General features: G+C 50.1%; 1 protein-coding gene across 1 annotated transcript in view; it reads left to right on the top strand.

Annotated features, from left to right (window-relative positions):
- Nucleotides 1-21708, top strand: part of WNT7A (Wnt family member 7A) — a 94367-nt gene extending 72659 nt beyond the window's left edge. Inside the window, exon 4 of the mRNA XM_008158573.3 lies at nucleotides 20851-21708. Within this exon, the coding sequence (XP_008156795.1) occupies nucleotides 20851-21330 (480 nt within the window). The 3' untranslated portion in view covers nucleotides 21331-21708. The remainder of the gene's footprint in view (nucleotides 1-20850) is intronic.
- The last annotated feature ends 2213 nt before the right edge of the window (nucleotides 21709-23921 follow it).

Below are 23921 nucleotides of genomic sequence, written 5' to 3'. Positions count from 1 at the left end.
GTAAATGGGATTGTTTCTTTAGTTTCTCTTTCTGAGAATTCATTATTGATGTATAAAAATGCCATCATTTTTTGGGAGTTGATGTTGTATCCTGCTACATTGCCAAATTCATTTGTTAAATCTGGTAGGTTTTTGTGGAGTCTTTAGGGTTTTCTATATACAATATCATGTGATCTGTGAATAATGACAGCTTTACTTCCTCCTTTCTAATTTGGATGCCCTTTATTTCTTCTTATCTGATCACTGTGGCTAGGACTTCCAGTACTATCTTACCTAATAATAGAGAAACATGTAAATTGACTGTACCTTCTCTATGCCCACAGCCAATCAGAGTGAGTATGCAAATTAACCCAACAAAGATGGCGGTTAATTTGCATACATACCTGGGTCAGGGGAACCTCCTCGGCACCCAGGTCACTCCCAGCCAGCCATCAGTCAGAGGCTTCAGCTTGGGAAGGGGCCGAGCCTGTGATCGGAGGGGCGGGTGGGGGAAACCCCATCCCAAGCCTAAAGCCTGGGGTGGAGGCTTTAGGCTTGGGGAGGTGCTGGGGGAACCCTTTCCCAAGCGTAAAGCCTGGGGTGGAGGCTTTAGGCTTGGGAAGGGGCCAAGCCTGTGATTGGAGGTTCTGGGCGGGCGGTTGGGAGGATGACCCTTTCCCAAGCCTAAACCTGGGGTGGAGGCTTTAGTCTTGGGAAGGGGCCGAGCCTGCGATCGGAGGTGTGGGTGGGGAACTCCTTCCCAAACCTAAAGCCTGGGGCGGAGGAGGCTTTAAGCTTGGGGAGGTGTTGAGCTTGTGATAGGAGGTTCTGGGGGGGGCGGGTGGTGGACCCCCTTCCCCAGCCTAAAGCCTGGGGTGGAGGCTTTTGGCTTGGGAAGGGGCTGAGCTTGGGATCAGAGGGAAAGGGAAAATATCAATGGAAACATATCCTCAGGTGAGGATAAAAAGAAAAATAAAGAAAGAAATGACATATCCTATGAAAGACACATCTTGAAAATGCTTAAAGAAAGTTGTCATTTTTTCATGGTGAAGGGACTGGAGTTCTTGTTGACGGAAATACCTTGGTGGCTGCAGTGACTGGCAGTGGCTACAGCAGTGGGGTGATGTGGCTGGTGCCTTCCCCTGATCAGGCCGATCGCCTCCTGCAAAGGGAGGCCAGACTGCGGCTTAGGTCCGCTCCCAATAGGGAGTAGGCCTAAGCCATCCATAGGACATCCCCTGAGGGCTCCCAGTATGTGAGAGGGGGCAGGCTGGGCTGAGGGACCCTTCCCCAGTGCACGAATTTCGTGCTCTGGGCCCCTAGTGTTAAATAAGAGTGGTGAAAGCAGACATCCCTGTCTTGTTCCTGTTTTTAGGGGAAATGGTTTTATTTTTTGCCCATTGATTATGAAGTTCACTGTAAGTTTGTCATATTTGACTTGAATCATCTTGAGATATGTTCCCTCTATTCCCACTTTCCTAAGAGTTTTTATTCAAAATGGGTATTGGATTTCATCGAATGCTTTTTCTGCATACATTGATAATGATCACGTGATTTTTGTCTTTCAGTTTGTTTATATGATGTATCACATTTATTGATTTGTGGATATTGTACCAGCTTTTCACCCCTGGAATAAATCTCACTTGGTCATGGTGTATGATCTTTTTTATATGTTGCTGCATCTTATTTGATAATATTTTGTTGAGGATGTTGGCATCTATGTTCATCAGGGATGTTGGCCTGTAATTCTCTCTGTAGTGTCTTTATCTGGTTTTGGAATTAGGATAATGCTGGCCTCATAAAAAGAGCTTGAAAGTGTTCCTTTCTCTTGAATTTTTTGGAATAGTTTGAAGAATAGAGGTGTTATTTCTTTTTTTAATATTTGGTAAAACCCCTGTGAAGCTGTCCAGACCCTGGCTTTTGTTTGCTGGGAGTGGTTTTTTATTACTGCTTCTAATTCCTCAGTTGTTATTGGCCTACTTAGGTTTTCTGATTCTTCCTGATTCAGTTTTGGGAGATTGTATTTTTCTAGGAATTTGTCCATTTTATCCACATTTTCTAGTTTGTTGTCATATAGTTGTTAATAGTATTTTTCTTACAATCCTTTTTATTTCTGTGGTGTTAGTGGTTACTTCTCAGCTTTCTTTCTGATTTTTGTTTATTTGGATCCTATCTATTTGTTTCTTGATGGTTTTAGCTAATGTTCATCAATCTTGTTTATCCTTTCAAAGAACCAGCTCTTGGTTTAATTGATTTTTTAAATTATTTTTTTAGTCTCTATGTCATTTATTTCTGCTCTAAACTTAATTATTTCCTTCTCTCTACTTACTCTGTGATTTTCTTATTGTTCTCTTTCTAGTTCTTTAAATTGTAGGGTTAAATAGTTTAGAATTACTTTTTCTTGTTTTTTGAGGTAAGTCTGTGTAGTGCTATGAACTTCCCACACAGGACTGCTTTTGCTGTGTCCCAGAGACTTGGGGTTGTTGTGTGTTCATTTTCATTTGTTTCCAGGAAGTTTTTTAAAAATTCTTTATTGTTGAAAGTTTTACATATGTCTCCTTGTTCCCAGGCTGTTCCCACTCCCTCCAGCACACCCCCACATACCCTTATTGGCTGTGTCCATTGGTCATGCTCACATGCATGGATACAAGTCCTTTGGTTGATCTCTTACCATCCCCCTCTCCAGCCTTCCCTCTGAGGTTTGAAGGTCTGTTCAATGCTTCTATGTCTCTAGATGTTTCCAGGAAGTTTTTGATTTCTTTCTTTATCTTGTTGGCAACCCATTCATTATTTAATAACATGCTGTTTAGTTTCCATGTTTTGGAGTGTTTTTACTGTATTTGATATCTAATTTCATTCCACTGTGATCTGAGAAGATGCTTGATATGATTTCAGTCTTCTTGAACTTGTGGAGACTTATTTTGTGTCCTAACATGTGGTCTATCTTTGTGAATGACCCATGAGCACTTGAGAAGAATGTAAAATCCGCAGCTTAGCAGTGAAATGTTCTATAAATGTCAATTAAATCCATCTGATCTAATGTGTTCTTTAATTTTTTTGGTTAATTTTCTTGTTAATTTTTGTCTGGAAGATCTATCCAGTGAAGTCAGTAGGGTGTAAAGTCCCCTAAAATTCCTGTATTGTTGTCTATCTCTCCCTTAAAGTTTTAAAAAAATATATTTAGTTCCTCCTATATTGCACGCATATATGTTTAACAGGGTTATATCCTCTTGTTGGACCAATCCCTTTAGTATTATGTAGTGACCATTGCTGTCTCTTGTGATGGCCTTCATTTTGAAGTATATTTTGTCAGACATAAATATTGCTACTCCAGCTTTTTTTTCTTCTCCATTTGCATAGAAAATATTTTTCCATCCCTTCACTTTCATCCTGTGTGAGTCTTTTGTTCTGAAGTGGGTCTCTTTAGATAGCATGTAGTTGGGTCATGTTTTCTTATTCATTCAGCTACCCTTTTGATTGGAGAATTTAATCCATTTACACTTAAGGTTATTATTGATAGGTATTTATTTATTGCCATTTTAATCCTGTATGCCTAGGCTTCTCTCTCTATTTCTTCTTCTCATTACAGCAGTCCCTTTAGCATTTCTTGTAATGCTATCTTGGTGGCAATAATCTCCTTTAGACCTTTTTTGTCTGGGAGTCTCTTTATTTCACTGTTTATTTTGAATGATAGCCTTGCTGGATATAATAGTCTTAGTTTCAGATCCTTGCTTTCTATTACCTTGAGTACTTCTTGCCATCCCCTTCTGGCTGTAGAGTTTCTGATGAGAAATCAGATGTCAGCCTTATGGGAGCTTCTTTGTAGGTAACAGTTTGCTTTTCTCTTCTTGCCTTTAGTTTTTTTCTTTGTCTTTAATTTTTTTGAATTTTAATTATGGTGTGTCTGGGTGTGCACCTGTTTGGGTTCTTCTTGCTTGGGACTCTTTGTGTCTTCTGAACTTTTGTGACTTTTTCCATCACCAGGTTAGGGAAGTTTTCTGCCATTATTTCTTCAAACATGTTCTCTATCCCTTTCTCCCTTTCTGCCTCTTTTGGCACACCTATTATGCAAATATTGTTATGTTTCATGGTATCCCACAGCTCCCTTTAAGCTGTTCTCCTGTTTTTTTAATTGTTTCTTATTTTTGGTTCTCTGATTGATTTTTTCCTACTCTGTCTTCTAATTCACTGATCCCATCCTCAGCTTCCCCTAATCTGCTGTGTATTCCTTCCAATGTGTTCTTTATTTCTTTATGAAGCTATGTCATTCTTTATTTTTGTTTTCATAGTTTCTATATCTTTTCTCATGCTGTTGAGCATCATTACCATCATTATTCTGAACTCTATATCAGATAAATTTATTATCTTCATTTCATTTATCTCTTCTTCTTGGAGAATTCTCTTGTTCTTTCATTTGGGGGTTGTTTCTTTATCTCCTCATTTTGGGAGCCTATTTGAGTTTGTGACTATGTATTAGGTAGTTTTGCTATGCCTCTCAATCTCTAGTGCAGAACAGTGTCAAATGCTGTTTCTGACTAATTAGATCAAAAAAAGACTCAAAGCCTCCAGAGGGTGACTCTGCTTGCAGACTGATTAACCCTTTGCACTCGCTTGCTTTTTTTTTCGATTCCTTTATTCTAATGCTATCCGTGTGGAGTCACAATCGATATCTGAGTGCAAAAGGTTAAATTTAGTCTTGAGTAGCCCTCAGGTGTAAGAGTATTTTTCCCAACAGGGTGGGGTAATTGCCTTCCTGGAGGTTAACTGTTATTCTCATTCTTTCAGTGGGCCTCAGAAATTCTACACTGTGGGGCAAGGTGTTTTCCAATATGGTGGGTCAATTGTCTTTCCCCAGGCAAAACTGCCTAGATAACAATTGTCTGTGTGAGAAAGATGACCTCCTCAGTATGAGGGAATGACGCAGCACAGGAAACCGGGGTGTCTGCTTTCTGAGCTCTAACACCAGTGACCCCAACCCTGGCTTCTGCTCACACAGCTCCAGTATATTCTGCCCTCCCTCTACTGGAGCACAAGGTGAATGGCTCCACAGGGAATTTTGTGTATTGGCCCTTTAAGAGGGCACCTGCATTTCCAGTTGTCTCTCCCAGGCAGACAGCAACTCTTCTGTTTTTCACAGCCAGATGTTATGTGGGCACCCTTCTCAGTTCTGGTGCTCTCTGCTGGGTGGCCCCACTTGGGGATTAGACCCCAGAGTTCTCAATGGAAACCCCCCACAACTGAGATATCTCTCTGGAACTTCAGTTGCTGTCTGTGGGAGCCCGGCCAGCCCTTTCATGCCTCCACTCCTCCTACCAGTCTCTATGCAGTCTCCATTCTCTGTCCTAAGTTATCAGGGTTCTCTCCAGCAAGTCTTCAGTTGATTATTCAAATAGTTTTTCAGTATTTTAATTGTAATTCCAGTTTGGTCCTGGGAGTGTGTCCATGCAGCATCCACTTACTCTGCTGCCATTTTAAATATCCAAGCTGTGTGTGTGTGTGTGTGTGTGTGTGTGTGTGTGTGTGTGTGTGTGTGTGTTTAAGAGAGATTGCTAATAAAACAAAGGACAATGTTAAAGGAGCCAAAACGGATGGTGCAGGACCATGGCTTTGTGAACAGTGAAGAACCATTATTTCTTAGGCTAGAAGTGTTAGGAGGTTGGACTGCTAGAATCCCAGGGCCTGTACCAAGAGGACTTGCATGCAGGAGCTGTGACCTTTGATAGGGAATGCAGCCATCTGGGGGCCAGTGGAGATGAGCAGGAGGAGTAATGACCAGGACTTTCCTCCTGCCCTCTAAGCTCCCTCCGGTGCCTTTCATTGGCCAGACCCACCTGGAAGTCACCCAGCTGCAATCAGACCATCCCACAACCCAAATACCCTGGACCCAATCTATCACCTTTAGGAATGGTTAGAGTCCTGGAACAAGCAAGCTCATTGGTGCAGTCCTACAGTCTAGACTCCGGGGGCATAGAGCGGGAGGGGAAAGTGTGGGGAGTGGTCTGGAGAGATAAAAGGAGGAGGTCCTGCATACTCTGAACCTGGGTCCCTTCCTTTCTCTCTGAGGTTTCAGAAAATTCAATTCTATCAGAGCACTGGAAATACTTTGTATGGGTTAAAGAACAGCATGGATAAAAGGCTAAGAGTATCAGAGAGTCAGAGTAGCCTTGGAAATCATCTAGTTCAAACTCGAGTTCAAATGGGGAAACCAAGGCCCAGGGAAGGTACCCAGCCAATCAACATCAGAGTCAGCCAAGTCTCACCTCCAGAGACAGTCCCTACATCCAGCTTCTCTGCGGAGATCTTATTTCATTTTTCAGAGCAGTTGTAGGTTCACAGCAAAATTGAGCAGAAGGTATAAGGAGTTTTCATATATCACCTGCCTCCCTCTCCCCACATACACTCTCTGCACAAGAGTGGTCCATTTGTTACAACCAATGCGAGGTCTTTTTAAAGTCATAAATCCTGCTCCACTGGTTTCCCTGTCCACTCACAGTAAAATCTCATCTCCTAGCATAAGGAGACAGGATGACTAAATATCATGTGGTGACCTAGTTAGTATTGTGGAACAGAAAAAGGACAGTAGGTATAAACCAGGGAAATCTCAATAAAGTATCAACTTCAGGAGGAGGAACCAAGATGGCGGCATAGTTAAACAACTAATCTGCTGCCTCACACAACAATTTCAAAAATACAACTAAAAGACAAAACATCTACCACCCAGAACCACGGGAAAGCTGGCTGAGTGGAAGATTTACAACTAAGAACAGAAAGGAGCACAATCGCAGAAAAGCTGAGGTATGGAGGCACGCGAATCGGGCCGGCGGTGGGCGGCTGGGTGCGCGGCTTTTCTTCAACCCACAGGGAGACAAGCTCCCGATCGCTCTGAAATCCAGTTCCTGGGGACACACGGGGGACCCAGACGCCTACGGGGAGAAGCTGGACTCTCAGCCATCGGGTCGGAAAGTGAGAGTGACTTTTTTGCAGAGGTGCGCCCAGCAATCATTGTTTACTGCGCTGGAGCGCGGGGCGCAGGGACTTGGAAACGGGAAAGGCAGAGACGGCTGACGCCAGCCATCGCCGTTGGCCACGCCCCAGCCTAGTGACGGCCTGAGACCCTGCCCCGCCCTGAGACCCCGCCCCGCACATTCTACAAACCCGCCCAGGCTCCACACAGCGGCTTTTGCATATAAATGGCCTGTTCTGTGGCAGCTCAACCAAATTAACTGCAGCTCCAGTCAGACTGCTCCAAAACCGCCCAAGCAAAGGAGGAGAAAACTAGTTCTTGCTGTAGCTCCTGCTGGGGGACACACAGTACACAAGGGTACACCAAGAGTGTCCACTTCAAGTAACTGGGAGGCTGACCCATTGAACCAATAGGACATCTAGTACACAAAGCTACCCAACCAACTCAGGGAAGCAGAGAATATGAGAAGGCAAGGAAACAGATCACAAACCAAAGAAATGGAGGAGAACAAGAGACTGGACATAGAGTTCAAAACCACGGTTATAAGGTTTTTCAAGAATTTCATGGAAAAGGCCGATAAATTCAATGAGACCCTCGAGGATATGAAAAAGGACCAACTAGAAATTAAACATACACTGACTGAGATAAAAAATATTATACAGAGAGAGAAACCAAGATGGCAGCATAGGTGAAACACCTAACCTGCAGCCGGGCACAACAATTTCAAAGGCACAACTAGAGGTCAGAACGGACATCGTCCAGAACCACAGGAGAGCTGGCGGACTGAAATGCCCACAGCTGGGGGGAAGGAGAAGGCCACGGGGACAATCGGGGGAGCCGTAAAAGCCTGAGGTATGGAGAAACTGGCGGAGACACGAGCACGCGCGCCTGCGGGGAGGATGGAGCCAGAGAGGAAGGGGCGGCTGACGGCCTGGCCGGCGTTCACTGGCAGGAAGGAGATAAAGGCTCCGGAGTGCGCTAAGCGCCGGCTCCGACTGCACTGAGCGCCAGTTCCGGGCGAAACCCTGGGAAGCCAGGCGCAGGCTGGGGGAATGAATCTGGGCTGTGGGACGCAGGCACAGAGGAGCGGGGGAAGGCAGAGCTCCAGAGGCGCGCACGGGAAGGGGCGCAAAGGACGGACTGTTGCCTGCGCCACTGAACTGCCCTAGCGGGAAGGAGACATAAGCTCAGGACCGTGCTGAACCCCAGTTCCGACTGCACTGAACCCCAGTTCCGGGCGAAACCCTGGGAAGCCAGGCGCACGCTGGGGGAATGAATTTGGGCTGTGGTGGCGGAGGCACAGAGAAGCGGCGGCTCCAGATGCGCGCACTGGAAGGTGCGCAGAGGACGGACTTTTGCCTGCGCCACTGGGTGGCCCTGCTGGGAAGGAGACAGGGACGCCAGACTGCGCTGAGACCCAGTTCCAACTGCACTGAAACCCAGTTCCAGGCGAGAATCTGGGAGTCCAGATTCATTAGGGGAGGGACTGGACTGTTTGGCAGTGGGCAAAACTCCAGGGCGTGTTTCTCTCAGAGGTGTTTGCAAGGAATACAGAGGGACACAGACACAGGAGCCTCATAGGGCGGGGCTGACAGGAAGCCAAGGTTGTAGGCTCCACCCTGTAGCTCCGCCCCAGCCAAGCTGAGCAGAAGCTTTTTCCTGCTGAGTGCCTCAGGTAGTGGCTGACCCACACTGCATTGGAGACCCAGAAACGAGGGCATCTAGTGGTTGGTGGGAGATGACACCAGATTTCAATCACTTGCATAAGGGAGGCATTCTAGAGGCAGACTCAGTGAGCGCCAAGGCATTGCTGCATCAAGACCCGGCCCACAAACATGTCTCCTGCACAGCAACTCTTCCTATATGGACAAAGAGGGTCCTCACGGCCAATTGGCCTGGAGGACAATTCCCCCCAGTGACACCAACAACAATCAAGACTTAACTGTACAAAGGAGGACCAAGATGGAGACATAGGGCGGCAGCCTGATCGTTGCCTACCACAACAATATTGAGACTACGACGGGAGAGCAGAGCAGACACCAGCCAGAAAGACCGGGGGGCTGGCTGAGCAGATGCTCTACAACTAGAATAAAGGAGAGGGGTACGCAGGATGATGCTGATGCCGGTGACCCAAAGTCCACACTTTAAGAACTATGGCTCAGGCGACACAATGGTGGCCAGGAACGTGCTCGGCGCAGTTCCCCCGGCGGTCTCCGGCTGAGGGGACGGCTCCACTCGCTGCCGAGCACGGACAGACGAGCCCCTGGGAGACATGGGGTGGGAGACTCTGTGCTTACTGACCTCCGAGTCCTTCAAGAATCTCAATGCCCTGAAGTGGCCTGGTGCGCACGCTCAGCGACTGGCCACCGTTGCAGACCCAAGGGCCGACGCAGCGACCGGACCAGCCCACCGCCGGGCACCGGGCACACCGGAGCCTTGCCGAGCCTGCCGCCCAACGAGTTCTGCGGCAGCCGCCCTGGAGCTCTGAGAAAATGACCGAAGGAATTGCTGAGAGGGAATTGACCAACAGGAATTGGGATCAAGAAGACGAAACCCCGCTGAGACCCGAGTCCAGGCGAGCCTGCGAGCCTCTGGGCTCAGATGTGGTCACATGCCTCTGGGTCTAGGTGAGGCCTCACGCCCCTGGGTTTGGGTGAGGCCACGCGCCCCTGGGTCCAGGTGAAGCTGGATTCCGGGTTCGGGTGAGGCCATGTGCCCCTGGGTCCGGGCGAATCTGAACCCTGGGTCCGGGTGAGGCCGTGGGCCCCTGGATCCGGGTAAGGCTGGGTCCCGAGTACGGGTGAGGCCGTGAGCCCCTGGATCCGGGTGAGACCACGCGACCAGGGGTCTGAGAGAGGTAACGCGCCCCTGGGTCCGGGTGGCTTCGTGCACCTAGGTCCAGGTGAGGCCACGTGCCCCTGGGTCTGAGAGAGGCCACGCACCCCTAGGTCCGGGCGAGACCATGTGTCCCTGGATCCGGGTGGGGCCTCGTGCACCTAGGCCCGGGTGGGGCCGCGTGCCCCTGGGTCTGGGGGAGGCCAGGCGTCCCTGGGTCCGGGTGAGACCGTGTGTCCCTGGATCCGGGTGAGGCCTCGTGCGCCTAGGCCCGGGTGAGGCCACGTGCCCCTGGGTCTGGGGGAGGCCAGGCGTCCCTGGGTCCGGGTGAGACTGTGTGTCCCTGGATCCGGGTGAGGCCTCGTGCGCCTAGGCCCGGGTGAGGCCACGTGCCCCTAGGTCTGGGGGAGGCCAGGCGTCCCTGGGTCCGGGTGAGACCGTGTGTCCCTGGATCCGGGTGAGACCTCGTGCACCTAGGCATGGGTGAGGTCACGTGCCCCGGGGTCTGAGAGGCCAAGCGTCCCTGGGTCCGGGTGAGACCATGTGTCCCTGGATCCGGGTGAGGCCGCGTGCACCTAGACCCGGGTGAGCCCAAGTGGCCCTGGGTCTGGGAGAGGCCAAGCGTCCCTGGGTCCGGGTGCGACCATGTGTCCCTGGAGCCGGATGAGGCCTCGTGCACCTAGGCCCGGGTGAGGCCACGTGCCCCTGGGTCTGGGAGAGGCCAAGCGTCCCTGGGTCCGGGTGAGACCATGTGTCCCTGGATCCGGGTGAGGCCTCGTGCACCTAGGCCCGGGTGAGCCCAAGTGGCCCTGGGTCTGGAAGAGGCAAAGCGTCCCTGGGTCCGGGTGAGACCATGTGTCCCTGGATCCGGGTGAGGCCTCGTGCACCTAGGCCCGGGTGAGGCCACGTGCCCCTGGGTCTGGGAGAGGCCAAGCGTCCCTGGGTCCGGGTGAGACCATGCGTCCCTGGATCCGGATGAGACCTCGTGCACCTAGGCCCGGGTGAGCCCACGTGGCCCTGGGTCTGGGAGAGGCCAAGCGTCCCTGGGTCCGGGTGAGACCATGTGTCCCAGGATCCGGGTGAGGCCTCGTGCACCTAGGCCCGGGTGAGGCCACGTGCCCCTGGGTCTGGGAGAGGCCAAGCGTCCCTGGGTCCGGGTGAGACCATGCGTCCCTGGATCCGGGTGAGGCCTCGTGCACCTAGGCCCGAGTGAGCCCAAGTGGCCCTGGGTCTGGGAGAGGCCAAGCATCCCTGGGTCCGGGTGAGACCATGTGTCCCTGGATCCGGGTGAGGCCGCGTGCACCTAGGCCCGGGTGAGCCAAAGTGGCCCTGGGTCTGGGAGAGGCCAAGCATCCCTGGGTCCGGGTGCGACCATGTGTCCCTGGATCCGGATGAGGCCTCGTGCACCTAGGCCCGGGTGAGCCCAAGTGGCCCTGGGTCTGGGAGAGGCCAAGCGTCCCTGGGTCCGGGTGCGACCATGTGTCCCTGGATCCGGGTGAGGCCTCGTGCGCCTAGGCCCGGGTGAGGCCACGTGCCCCTAGGTCTGGGGGAGGCCAGGCGTCCCTGGTTCCGGGTGAGACCGTGTGTCCCTGGATCCGGGTGAGACCTCGTGCACCTAGGCATGGGTGAGGACACGTGCCCCGGGGTCTGGGAGAGGCCAAGCGTCCCTGGGTCCGGGTGAGACCATGCGTCCCTGGATCCGGGTGAGGCCTCGTGCACCTAGGCCCGAGTGAGCCCAAGTGGCCCTGGGTCTGGGAGAGGCCAAGCATCCCTGGGTCCGGGTGAGACCATGTGTCCCTGGATCCGGGTGAGGCCGCGTGCACCTAGGCCCGGGTGAGCCAAAGTGGCCCTGGGTCTGGGAGAGGCCAAGCGTCCCTGGGTCCGGGTGAGACCATGTGTCCCTGGATCCGGATGAGGCCGCGTGCACCTAGGCCCGGGTGAGCCCAAGTGGCCCTGGGTCTGGGAGAGGCCAAGCGTCCCTGGGTCCGGGTGCGACCATGTGTCCCTGGATCCGGGTGAGGCCTCGTGCGCCTAGGCCCGGGTGAGGCCACGTGCCCCTAGGTCTGGGGGAGGCCAGGCGTCCCTGGGTCCGGGTGAGACCGTGTGTCCCTGGATCCGGGTGAGACCTCGTGCACCTAGGCATGGGTGAGGTCACGTGCCCCGGGGTCTGAGAGGCCAAGCGTCCCTGGGTCCGGGTGAGACCATGTGTCCCTGGATCCGGGTGAGGCCGCGTGCACCTAGACCCGGGTGAGCCCAAGTGGCCCTGGGTCTGGGAGAGGCCAAGCGTCCCTGGGTCCGGGTGCGACCATGTGTCCCTGGAGCCGGATGAGGCCTCGTGCACCTAGGCCCGGGTGAGGCCACGTGCCCCTGGGTCTGGGAGAGGCCAAGCGTCCCTGGGTCCGGGTGAGACCATGTGTCCCTGGATCCGGGTGAGGCCTCGTGCACCTAGGCCCGGGTGAGCCCAAGTGGCCCTGGGTCTGGAAGAGGCCAAGTGTCCCTGGGTCCGGGTGAGACCATGTGTCCCTGGATCCGGGTGAGGCCTCGTGCACCTAGGCCCGGGTGAGGCCACGTGCCCCTGGGTCTGGGAGAGGCCAAGCGTCCCTGGGTCCGGGTGAGACCATGCGTCCCTGGATCCGGATGAGACCTCGTGCACCTAGGCCCGGGTGAGCCCAAGTGGCCCTGGGTCTGGCAGAGGCCAAGCGTCCCTGGGTCCGGGTGAGACCATGTGTCCCAGGATCCGGGTGAGGCCTCGTGCACCTCGGCCCGGGTGAGGCCACGTGCCCCTGGGTCTGGGAGAGGCCAAGCGTCCCTGGGTCCGGGTGAGACCATGCGTCCCTGGATCCGGGTGAGGCCTCGTGCACCTAGGCCCGAGTGAGCCCAAGTGGCCCTGGGTCTGGGAGAGGCCAAGCATCCCTGGGTCCGGGTGAGACCATGTGTCCCTGGATCCGGGTGAGGCCGCGTGCACCTAGGCCCGGGTGAGCCAAAGTGGCCCTGGGTCTGGGAGAGGCCAAGCGTCCCTGGGTCCGGGTGCGACCATGTGTCCCTGGATCCGGATGAGGCCTCGTGCACCTAGGCCCGGGTGAGCCCAAGTGGCCCTGGGTCTGGGAGAGGCCAAGCGTCCCTGGGTCCGGGTGCGACCATGTGTCCCTGGATCCGGGTGAGGCCTCGTGCACCTAGGCCCGGGTGAGCCCAAGTGGCCCTGGGTCTGGGAGAGGCCAAGCATCCCTGGGTCCGGGTGAGACCATGTGTCCCTGGATCCGGGTGAGGCCGCGTGCACCTAGGCCCGGGTGAGCCCAAGTGGCCCTGGGTCTGGGAGAGGCCAAGCGTCCCTGGGTCCGGGTGCGACCATGTGTCCCTGGATCCGGATGAGGCCTTGTGCACCTAGGCCCGGGTGAGCCCAAGTGGCCCTGGGTCTGGGAGAGGCCAAGCGTCCCTCGGTCCGGGTGAGACCATGTGTCCCAGGATCCGGGTGAGGCCTCGTACACCTAGGCCCGGGTGAGCCCAAGTGGCCCTGGGTCTGGGAGAGGCCAAGCGTCCCTGGGTCCGGGTGCGACCATGCGTCCCTGGATCCGGATGAGGCCTCGTGCACCTAGGCCCGGGTGAGGCCACGTGCCCCTGGGTCTGGGAGAGGCCAAGCGTCCCTGGGTACGGGTGAAGCCAGATCCTGGGTCCGGGTGAGGCTGTGCGCCCCTGGATCCATCCGGGTGAGGCTGGGTCCCAGGCCCGGGTGAGACCACGCGCCCCTTGGGTAGGGGTGAGGCCACGTGCCCCTTAGTCTGGGTGACGCCGTGCCCCTGGGTTCGGCCGAGACCAAACCAGAGGGAGTCGGACCTCCATTACCACCATTTGTCCACCATCCAGAGCTGAGGGGTCAGTGCTGACATGTACACATAAGGAACTACTGGACATTGAAATTGGGTCTCAAAAGAACTGTTGGTCCAGGGGGAAGCTCGCTACAGATTGATTCATTTGCCTGTCAGCATAACTATTATTGCTCGTCTCACATTCAGTTCTTATTAGTATATATCTAGTGACATATGATCTCGCTCATCTAGGGGAAATGATGAACAACATAGACTGAGGAACAAGAACAGAACCAGAAGCAAGGAGGCATCGATCGGACTATCGGGCCTCAGAGGGAGGATAGGGGAGGGTAGGGGGAGGGTGGGGGGAGGGGGAGAGTTCAACCAAAGGACCTGTATGCATGCATATAAGCCTATCCAACGGTTAAGTTCAACAGGGGATTGGGGCATGCGTGGGGAGAGGGGTGGGATGGGAATGGGGGGAGGAGGACAAATGTGTGACACCTTAATCAATAAAGAAATTAAAAAAAAAAAAAAGGAATTGGAGGTGAAAAAAATAAATAAATAAAAAAATAAAAGTGCCTCCCATAAAAAAAAAAAAAAAATATTATACAGAGACCCAAAAGCAGACTAGAGGATTGCAAGAATCAACTCAAAGATTTGGAATACAAAGAGGCCAAGGACACTCCTCCAGAGAAGCATGAAGAGAAGAGAATTCAGAAAGTTGAAGATAGTGTAAGAAGCCTCTGGGACAACTTCAAGCGAACCAACATCAGAATTATGGGGGTGCCAGAAGAAGAGAGAGAGCAAGATGCTGAAAACCTATTTGAAGAAATAATGAATGAAAACTTCCCCCACCTGATGAAAGAAATAGACTTACAAGTCCAGGAAGCGCACAGAACCCCAAACAAAAGGAATCCAAAGAGGACCACACCAAGACACATCATAATTAAAATGCCAAGAGCAAAAGACAAAGAGAGAATCTTACAAGCAGCAAGAGAAAAACAGTTCGTTACCTACAAGGGAGCTCCCATACGATTATCAGCTAATTTCTCAACAGAAACCATGCAGGCCAGACGGGAGTGGCAAGAAATATTCAAAGTGATGAATAGCAGGAACCTACAACCAAGACTACTCTACCCAGCAAAGTTATCATTCAGAATTGAAGGTCAGATAAAGAGCTTCACAGATAAGAAAAAGCTAAAGGAGTTCATCACCACCAAACCAGTATTATATGAAATGCTGAAAGGTATTCTTTAAAAAGAGGAAAAAGAAGAAGAAAGATAAAAATTATGAACAACAAATACATATCTATCAACAAGTGAATCTAAAAGTCAAGTGAATTAAAAATCTGAGGAACAGAATAAACTGGTGAACTTAATAGAATCAGAGGCATAGAATGGGAGTGGATTGATACTTCTCAGGGGGAAAGGGGTGTCTGTGTGGAGAGTATGGGAAGAGACTGAACAAAAATCATACACCTATGGATAAGGACAGTGGGGGGGAGGTAGGGGCAGAGGGTGGGTGGGAACTGGGTGGTGGGGAGATATGTGGGGAAAAAGGAGAAACAAGTGTAATCTGAACAATAAAGATTCATTAAAAAATAAAAAATAAAAAATAAAAAAAAAATAAAGTATCAACTTCAGTTAATAATAACATATTAATATTAACTCATTAATTGTAACATTTACCATACTAATGTAATATATTAGGGTGTATGGAAACTCTCTTCACAATTTTTCTGTAAATATAAAAATTTTAAAAAATAAATTTCTTTCATAAAACTCTGAATATGAAAAAAATCCCACCTCCTTAGAGTCTATAGGATGGAACTTCTGCCTATGCCGCCTTGGCACCTCGCTTTGCTCAGTCACCGTGCTCCAGCCACATGGCCTTGGCCCTGCAGAAGCCTCAGGCCCTTTGCCCCATGAACCTCAAGTGGAAACAAAATGAGAGAATGAGTCTGTTCTGCCTTGTGCTGGCCTCCTCTTGCGGTCTGCCCTCTGCTCAATGTCACCTCTCTCATCAAGGTCTCGTAGCCTGCCCACCTTCCTCACTCTCCAAAGGCTACTCCTATCCCATTTTCTTCTCACTTATTTTATTATTTGAAGCAGTTACCTGTTCCCCTCAACCCCATAGCATGTCCTCTTAGCTTTGTCCCTCTTTCCTTTGCTGAGTCTCCAATCCTTACATGATGCCAGCACATAGTAGTTCCTCGGTTTGTCCCCTCAGTTTCTGTGAAGATCAATCCCCAGACCTGCACTAGTGACATGTGAAAATGAGTGGGGCCTGTGGCTGGAACTGGAGGTGGGACCGGAACACAGCCCCTCATCATGGCATCTGACCCCAAACCACCATATAGGTGAGAGGCAGGGGAACTATATGTGCTCAGAGCTTGCTGAGCCAGACATCCAGGCCTCACTCTTTTCTCATTTCTTTTCCTTTTTCACTGAGGCATCTCTGCACCACAGGGTGGTGACATGGTAGACTCTAAGCAGTCTCATGTCACTGGTCTTTAAGTTGGGACCCAGCAGTGTAGCCAGGGACATAAAATATTGACAATGATTCATACCAACGGTTCCAAGCCCCCTCTCCTCTACCATGGGCTCCTCCCCTGGGTCCTCTCGACTTCTCCCATCCAGCAATGCAGGGTTGGTGCTCTGGTGGTTGTTGGGGCTGGGAATGCAGTTGTGGAAGAGCTAGCATGCACCCTGTTAGCGAATTAACCTTTGGGAATTTCCTAAGAGAACCCACCATGTGCCAGGAACTGGGAAGGTGTGTGGAGCAGACATTTAGAGCCTGCAGACCCTTCAACTGCCTGATAGCTGACCCACAATCCAGAGTCTTCAAGCACAAAGGGATACCCAGAAGTCCCCCTGGACAGCTCAGAAGCTGGTAGCCAGACTGGCCTCAGGGGGTGGGAAAAGAGTGCGCAAAGAGTGATCTTTGTCCCAGACACACTTCCTCTGCTGTTGTCCCCTGCCTTAGGGAGAGGGCTTGCTGCCGATCTGTAATTTCCAACTGGGTGACCAGTCTTGGCCAGGAGAGCTGTGGTTATGCCCAGCTTTATTCGGACATAATGCGATCACTGAGGCTCTCAAATTGCAGAGTTTGCAGGGTTAATGAGCTGGTGTCATCTGATTAGGGGTCCACACAAATACCATCACGGCCTGAGGCAGCCACAGAGGAAGAGGGCGGTAGTGTGCAGGGGGCTGTGCAAGGGAGCTGGTGCAGATGGTGTGGGAGGCAATTGCACCCAGCCCGAGGACCCAGGAGCCTGGCCTCTGGCACTGGGCTTCAATGCCCAGGGTCCACCTCAACGGAAACATTTGGTGTCACACATAGGCAAATACAGCACATGCTTCCAGCAATGTTTTTTAAAAAAACACACAACTTTATTCCATTATAATTCACATAATATACAGTGCACTCATTTAAGGTATGCAGTTAAAAAGTTATTCTCAGGTCTGTGCAACCATCACCATAGTCAATTTCAGAATATTTTCATTACCTCAAAAAGAAACCTGTACCCTTTAGCAGTCACTCCGCATTTCGCCAAACTGCTCCCAGTCCACTAATCCACCATCTGACTTTATAGACCTGCCTATTCTGGATATCCCATACAAATGCAATCATGTAACATGTGACCTTTTCTGACTGGCTTCTATCACTTAACTTAGTGTTTTCAAGGTCCATCCATATAGTAGCATGTGTCAGTACTTCATTCTTTTTGTGGCTAAATAACATTCCATTTATGGATAGACCACACTGTACTCATTAGTTGATGGACATTGTGGTTTTGATTTGCATTTCCTTGATGATTAGTGATGCTGAGCATCTTTCCACATGCTTATTGACCATTGTACCCAATACATTTTTTTATAAATTGCAAGGTATAGCTTACATGAAAAAAAAAAAGGCACAGAGATCATCTATGTTTATTTAAAAGAATAATGATAAAGCACCCATATCTAGGAACAGAACATTACCAGAACCCCAGATGATACCTGGGTGATCTTCATCAACCATAGCCCCTTGCCTCCAACTCCAGAGACAAGCACTCTTGGTATTTGTGTCCCTCATCTCTTTACTTTCCATGTGTCCCCTCTCTGTGTGCCCTGAAGAATACAATATTGATTTTAGAGAGGGAAGGAGAGGGAAAGCGAGAGATAGAAACATCAATAATGAGAGAAAATCATCAATCTGCTGCCTCCTGCATGCCCCCACTGGGGACCAAGCCAGCAACCCAGGCATGTGCCCCGACTAGGAATCAAACCGTGATCTCCTGGTTCATAGGTTGATGCTCAACCATTGAGCCACAACAAACGGGCAGTTTTGACAACTTTTGAACTTATAAAGATAAAACAATTCTGTGGAAATCTTTCAATTGCTTCTTTCCCTCCCCTCTGTGTTTCTGAGATTGGCCTCTGTTTGTGTGGCTGGCTGTAGTTGTTCACTGTCATTGCCCTACTGTGTCCTGTTGAGTACACATGCCTCAGTTCATCCTTCCTACTATGACGGATGGACATCCAGATGGTGCCCCGTTTGGAATTATCATAAACACTGCTGCTCTGAGCATCCTGGAGCCTCTTCCTGTCCACATGAGCAGATTTCCCCAGGCTCTGCTGCTTGCACTCTTCAGCTTTCTCAGGCTGCTGTGTTTGCACTCCCGCCAGCAGTTTGTATGAGTTCCGGGGCTCCGAAGCCTCACCCACAGATGTTCAGAATTCATTCTGAACATCTTCCAGCATCTCTCTGTTCAAGTCTCTGACTGCACTAAAATCTCAGTCATCTAGGCTGTCATGTCTCAGGAACACCTGCCTGACCCTGCGCTCACATGCATCACGCCTCTGAGCCTCGCTCTTTCCCACTTTTCAGGCCAAGGTGAGCTGGCCTGTGGGAACTCTCTTCTCACTGATGACACAGAGGGACATCTGTGTTATTTAGATGGCTACTCATCTGTAGCAGCTCTAAGTGTGTGAAGGTTGTGTGAGGGTGCTGGGACATAGTATGTGCTCTGTCACACTAGGTGTCCTGATACCAGAGACTAACCAGCCTGGATCTCTGTCCCTGAACATTCTGGATGCTTGCAACATCGCTGACTTGTTTGATTATAGGTACTGTGATCAAAACACAGGTAACCCTCCCTTCCTATTGAGTATATTGACCAAGCATTGGTCACCTCCTCCTGGAAGCAGAACAATTAGGGCTGGGTGGACCCTGAATACAGGCTCATTCTAGGTGACAAACCTCTGTGTCCCCAGCACCTGCACAGGCCCAGGCCCAGAGGCAAAACTAACAACTACTTTTTGAATGTCTGATTTTGTTCTAGCACCCTGACTTTTGTTAGAAAAGATAAAATTGCTTTTGCTCCATGTTTCAGTGAAGGCAACTGAGCCTCAGAGATGGGGTGTGACAACCCCAAGGGCACATAGTAAGTAAGCAGAGGGGGCGGGAGGGGGAGGGAAAAGCATTCACACCCCTCAGCAATAAGACCCTGCCTCTGGATGCCTCACACACCAGTATGCATGCTCTAGGAGTCAGCTGAGCCTGTTTATCCCTGCAGATGGAATCATACTCACATGATGAAGTGAAATAAGATGCTATATATAGAAGCATGTGTATGGGTGATTAATAAATGTTCATTTACTCATTCACTTATTCTTTTACTATGTAACAAGCAAAAGTATTTTGACAATCTGGATGAAGAACCATGAAAATGCTTACACATTATGACCCAGAAACTATGCTCACTAATACATTCCCATCCAGGTGCCTGCTATACAGTAGCAGCTTAATACATGTCTATTAGGATGACATCAGGCCAAAGATGATGAGGAAGGAAGAGAAGCTTCAGTTCCAAATATACTTGCTTCCACATTACATATAGTTAAAAATAAAGAATGAAGGAAAGAAAGAAGGGAGGGAGGGAAGGAAAGAAAAAGTAAAAACAATAACCAAAAACAACCTAAATGCCCTGTGCTATGGGGGCTTTGGTAAATGATGTCTCCTCTTACTGCTAGGATATTCTAAAGCCGGGGTCAGCAAAATATGGCCCATGGGCCATCTCTAGCCCACTGCCTATATAGTTAAATAAAGATTAAATGAAAACCAGCCATTAGTTTTCCTGTCCTTGAACTTCACAGCAATGTAATCCTATATTATGTTCTTTTTAGTGTCCAACTTTTTTCACACAACATTAAATGTAGGAGATCTGTTCTTCTTGTATTAATAGTTCATTCTTTTTCACTATTATCTAGTATTTCATTGCATAATTACAATTAATTACTATTTATTATTATCCCCATCTACAAATGGGGAAACTACAGCACAGAGATTTAAAGTAAGTTGCTCAAGGACACACAGCAGGTTCATGTTAGTTCTGGGACTTAAGTGCCAGGGTCCAGAATCTGTGCTCCTCCCCCACTCCCACCCCATACAGTACTGCCTCTCATGGTATGATGGTGGAAGCCCAAGGTGCCTTGGGAACTCAGAAGAAGGGCGACAGCATCCAGCCTGGGAGCCAGGGATAGATGCCAAGGAAGCTTCAATCAGAGCAATGGGTTTCCAGACTTATATGTCCATAGTGCCTGGCAGGTGTCATAGGTGATCAAAGCAGTTGACTTCTGAAAAACCATAACTTAAGATCAGGTAAGTAATAGGGAGTAGTGAGGACTATGGCAAATTGAAGGATACCAACTCATGAGGAAGACAGCTGCTGGCATAGCTCCAAGTATTATTGCCATATGACAAGGCTGGCAGAGGTTGTGGTGAGCCAGGACACAACAGGACTACAGCTGGCATTTCTTGCCAGATTCTGTGCCAGGAAGTCAGCACCACTTATTAAATAATTTGACTATCACCCCAGAGTTGCCAGATGCACTTTTTGTTTGCCAAAAACAAAATAAAACAAGTGCACACGGAAGTCTGCCTTTTAAATACTCCTGGTTTATAAACGTTGGTTCAGAAACTATTTTAAACCTGGGCAGGCCAAAGAGAACTTACGTGTGTTCTGGACTGGCCTGAACTGATCTAAGCGCATCTACAGACCGCACACGAGTTGGGAAGCAAAGAAGGCAAGTTAATTCCAGGTGGAAGGCATAGCACGAGGGCTGGAGATGAGAGCAATTTGAATCCAGGCCTGAGTTTCCTGCACCAAAAGGAAAAACAAAAACCAAACCCAGCTAGTTGGGGCAGGGGGTAGGCCAGGCTGGGCTGGGTCCTGCAAGCAATGACCTGCATTGTGCTCTCCCCCTCCCACTCCTGCAGATCCTGGAGGAGAACATGAAGCTGGAGTGTAAGTGCCACGGCGTGTCGGGTTCCTGCACCACCAAGACCTGCTGGACCACGCTGCCGCAGTTCCGCGAGCTGGGCTACGTGCTCAAGGACAAGTACAACGAGGCCGTACACGTGGAGCCTGTGCGCGCCAGCCGCAACAAGCGGCCCACCTTCCTGAAGGTCAAGAAGCCGCTGTCATATCGCAAGCCCATGGACACGGACCTGGTGTATATTGAGAAGTCACCCAACTACTGCGAGGAGGACCCGGTGACCGGCAGCGTGGGCACGCAGGGCCGCATCTGCAACAAGACAGCCCGCCAGGCCAGTGGCTGTGACCTCATGTGCTGCGGCCGTGGCTACAACACCCACCAGTACGCACGGGTGTGGCAGTGTAACTGCAAATTCCACTGGTGCTGCTATGTCAAGTGCAACACCTGCAGCGAGCACACCGAGGTGTACACGTGCAAGTGAGCCCAAGACCGCACTGCATGCGCCCTCAAGTCAGGTCCACTGTGGGGAGGACCAGAGTCCAGCTGCACTCACCCTGCAGGTCACTTCCCAGATCTCCATAGGGAACTGCAGGAATGTTGAGCTTGTCTTTCCTGCTGTGGAGGCACCTGTGCAGTTTCCTGCAGACACTTTGGGGAAAGGGCTCTCCAGAGCCCCTAAGGATTCTAGTCCATACCCAGCCTGCTCCGCCCTACCCCAGACATTGCCTGGGCCTCCTCCCTGCAGCAGAGCCTTCCACAGCAGGAACCCTGGATCCTTGGGCCTCATCAAGCAATATTTAACAATTTTGATTTTTAAAATAATATTAATTTATTTAATTAAAAGAATCAGTCCACCTCATTGGGATCCGTTTTCTGCAAAGTGGACTGGTTGCTTTCTTTGCAGGAAAATTTTGTCACTGGGACAAGGAGCCAACTAGAACTGTACATAATTATTCTTTATGCAGATATTTCTACTAGCTGATTCTGCAAGTATCTGCTGCATTAGATGTTTAAGTACAGAGCAGATGTCATATATATAAATATAAATATAAACATATATATATATATATATATATATATATATATATATATATATATATTTAAGCTGGTCCAAGTTTGGAGATGTTTTTCACAATACCTTTCCCATCCTTTAGTCCTACCCAACTCACACTTCACCATTAGAAAAATCCAGTTTGGAATACATAGAAAAAGGAAAGATAATAAAAGCACCCAGCAATTTTCATCTTTTGGAAAGTGAGCCACTGGATAGGAGAGAATGTTTTGTAAGAGACTATTTTTATATGAATATTTTATTTATTTTGCATCTGGCTGTGTCATTCTGTGGCCTGGGCTTCTTAATTCCAGGACTTGCTCTGTGGTAAGGAGAGACAAGGCCTGGGTGTGGAGTCAGATCCCACGAGGACCCTCACACACCTGGGTTTTCAAGTTCTGTTGATCAAATGGGCAAAAGTGGCCATGGATGCCCAGGCTGTCGTGTCATTGGTATTACCTGGGAAAGGAATTAGATCTCCAGTCTCAGCCTATTAAGCTCAGGCTTTAAGAGCAAGGTCACTGAGTGGTGACCTCATGACCAGCCATTTGGTGGGCAGGTCTGTGCATCACAGGGACTTGGTCATGGCCACTCGGCAGAAGCCAGCTCAGGGAACCTACTCCTCACCAGAATGCCCCTGAATTGCTGAGTGCCCTGGGGGGTAGGGGTGAGCCATAGTCCTCAGTTATGAGGCAAAAAAGCTGGGGCGAGAGATCCCATGAGCAGCTGGGTTTTCTGGATGTCACAGCCCTGGGGCAGACTGTCAGAGAGAGGTATGGATGAGACCTCTCTGCCCAGGTCCCCCTTCTTGCAGTGCCTCTCTACTTGGGAAGCTTTCCTTAAGGAGGCCGTGGGTGTTCTGCATCCGTGTGTGTGTGTGTGTGTGTGTGTGTGTGTGTGTGTGTGTGTGTGTGTGTGTGCAGCTTTAGGGAGTCTTGGGGTAGTTATGTGACTTTGTGCTTTCAGGTATCTCTCGTGTGCTTCTGTGTACCCCACTATCTGTTTCTCTCCATGTATGCGGCTGAAAGATTCGGAGTGGTGTATGCACGTGGGTGTGTGCCTGTGTATCTCTGCTTGCAGGGCAGGGCAGATGGTGTTGAGTCAAACTATAGGGACCTTTGGCGATTGTGTTGAGCCACCAAGAGATGGCACTTCTGAACTCTATGCCCACAGATACCCCTGGGATCACAGCCCCATGGCCCATGCACTGGGGGCCTCTCCCTGTCTAGGCTGTATTGGACACTCCGGTGTCAGCACTGGGCCTGGATCACTGCATAGATGAATAAAATGGCTGGACAGTTGGTTGATTTCTTCCCTTGGGCCATTTTTTTCTTCTTTTCTTCTTCTGTTGGGTATCAGGATGGGTAGGCATGAAGGAATGAGTGCATGGGTGGATGAGTGAATGAATGGGTGAGGGAGGAGAAAACGCAGAAGTTTCTTGAAGTCTCCATGTCACAGTTTATCTCGGCCTCAGAAGCCTGCAGTGTCCACCATGAGCAAAGAGGCTTCTTAAGCTTTCAGCCCCTCTGCTCCCAACTGGCCTCATGGCACCTGAGAGTGAGGGAGATTCTGATCACCTCCCAGAGGCCCGTTTAATGTAATCACATAAACATGGTTTCAGAAGCCACCCCATGTCTTGTTTTACTATTCAGATGAGGAGTGGTCCTGGCAGGGAGCAGCTGGGCTTGTGAGAAGAATGGCCAGGTCAGCTGCCAGCCTATCACTTGGCTCCTTAGTACACTGTTAGTTTCAAACGTAGGGACCTGCCCTCTGGCCGAAGGTGCCCAGCTAAGTTGTGCTCTGAGCCTCAGTTTCTCCATCGTAAAAGTGGAATAAAAATACCTACCTCACAGGGCTGTTGTGAGGGTCCTGCTGGTAATGATTGTGTGGCACTTTGAGTTTCAAAGCAATGGATGGATGCTAAGTATTATTATTATTGTTATTGTTGCTATTATTACTATGTTCTCCATGATGATAATATTCTTAAAACATAGCTTATAAGAATACATATTTTGCTCTGT

Source organism: Eptesicus fuscus, chromosome 9 (assembly GCF_027574615.1).
Source record: "Eptesicus fuscus isolate TK198812 chromosome 9, DD_ASM_mEF_20220401, whole genome shotgun sequence".
Lineage (NCBI taxonomy): Eukaryota > Metazoa > Chordata > Mammalia > Chiroptera > Vespertilionidae > Eptesicus > Eptesicus fuscus.
This window is presented reverse-complemented; position numbering and strand designations above follow the sequence as displayed.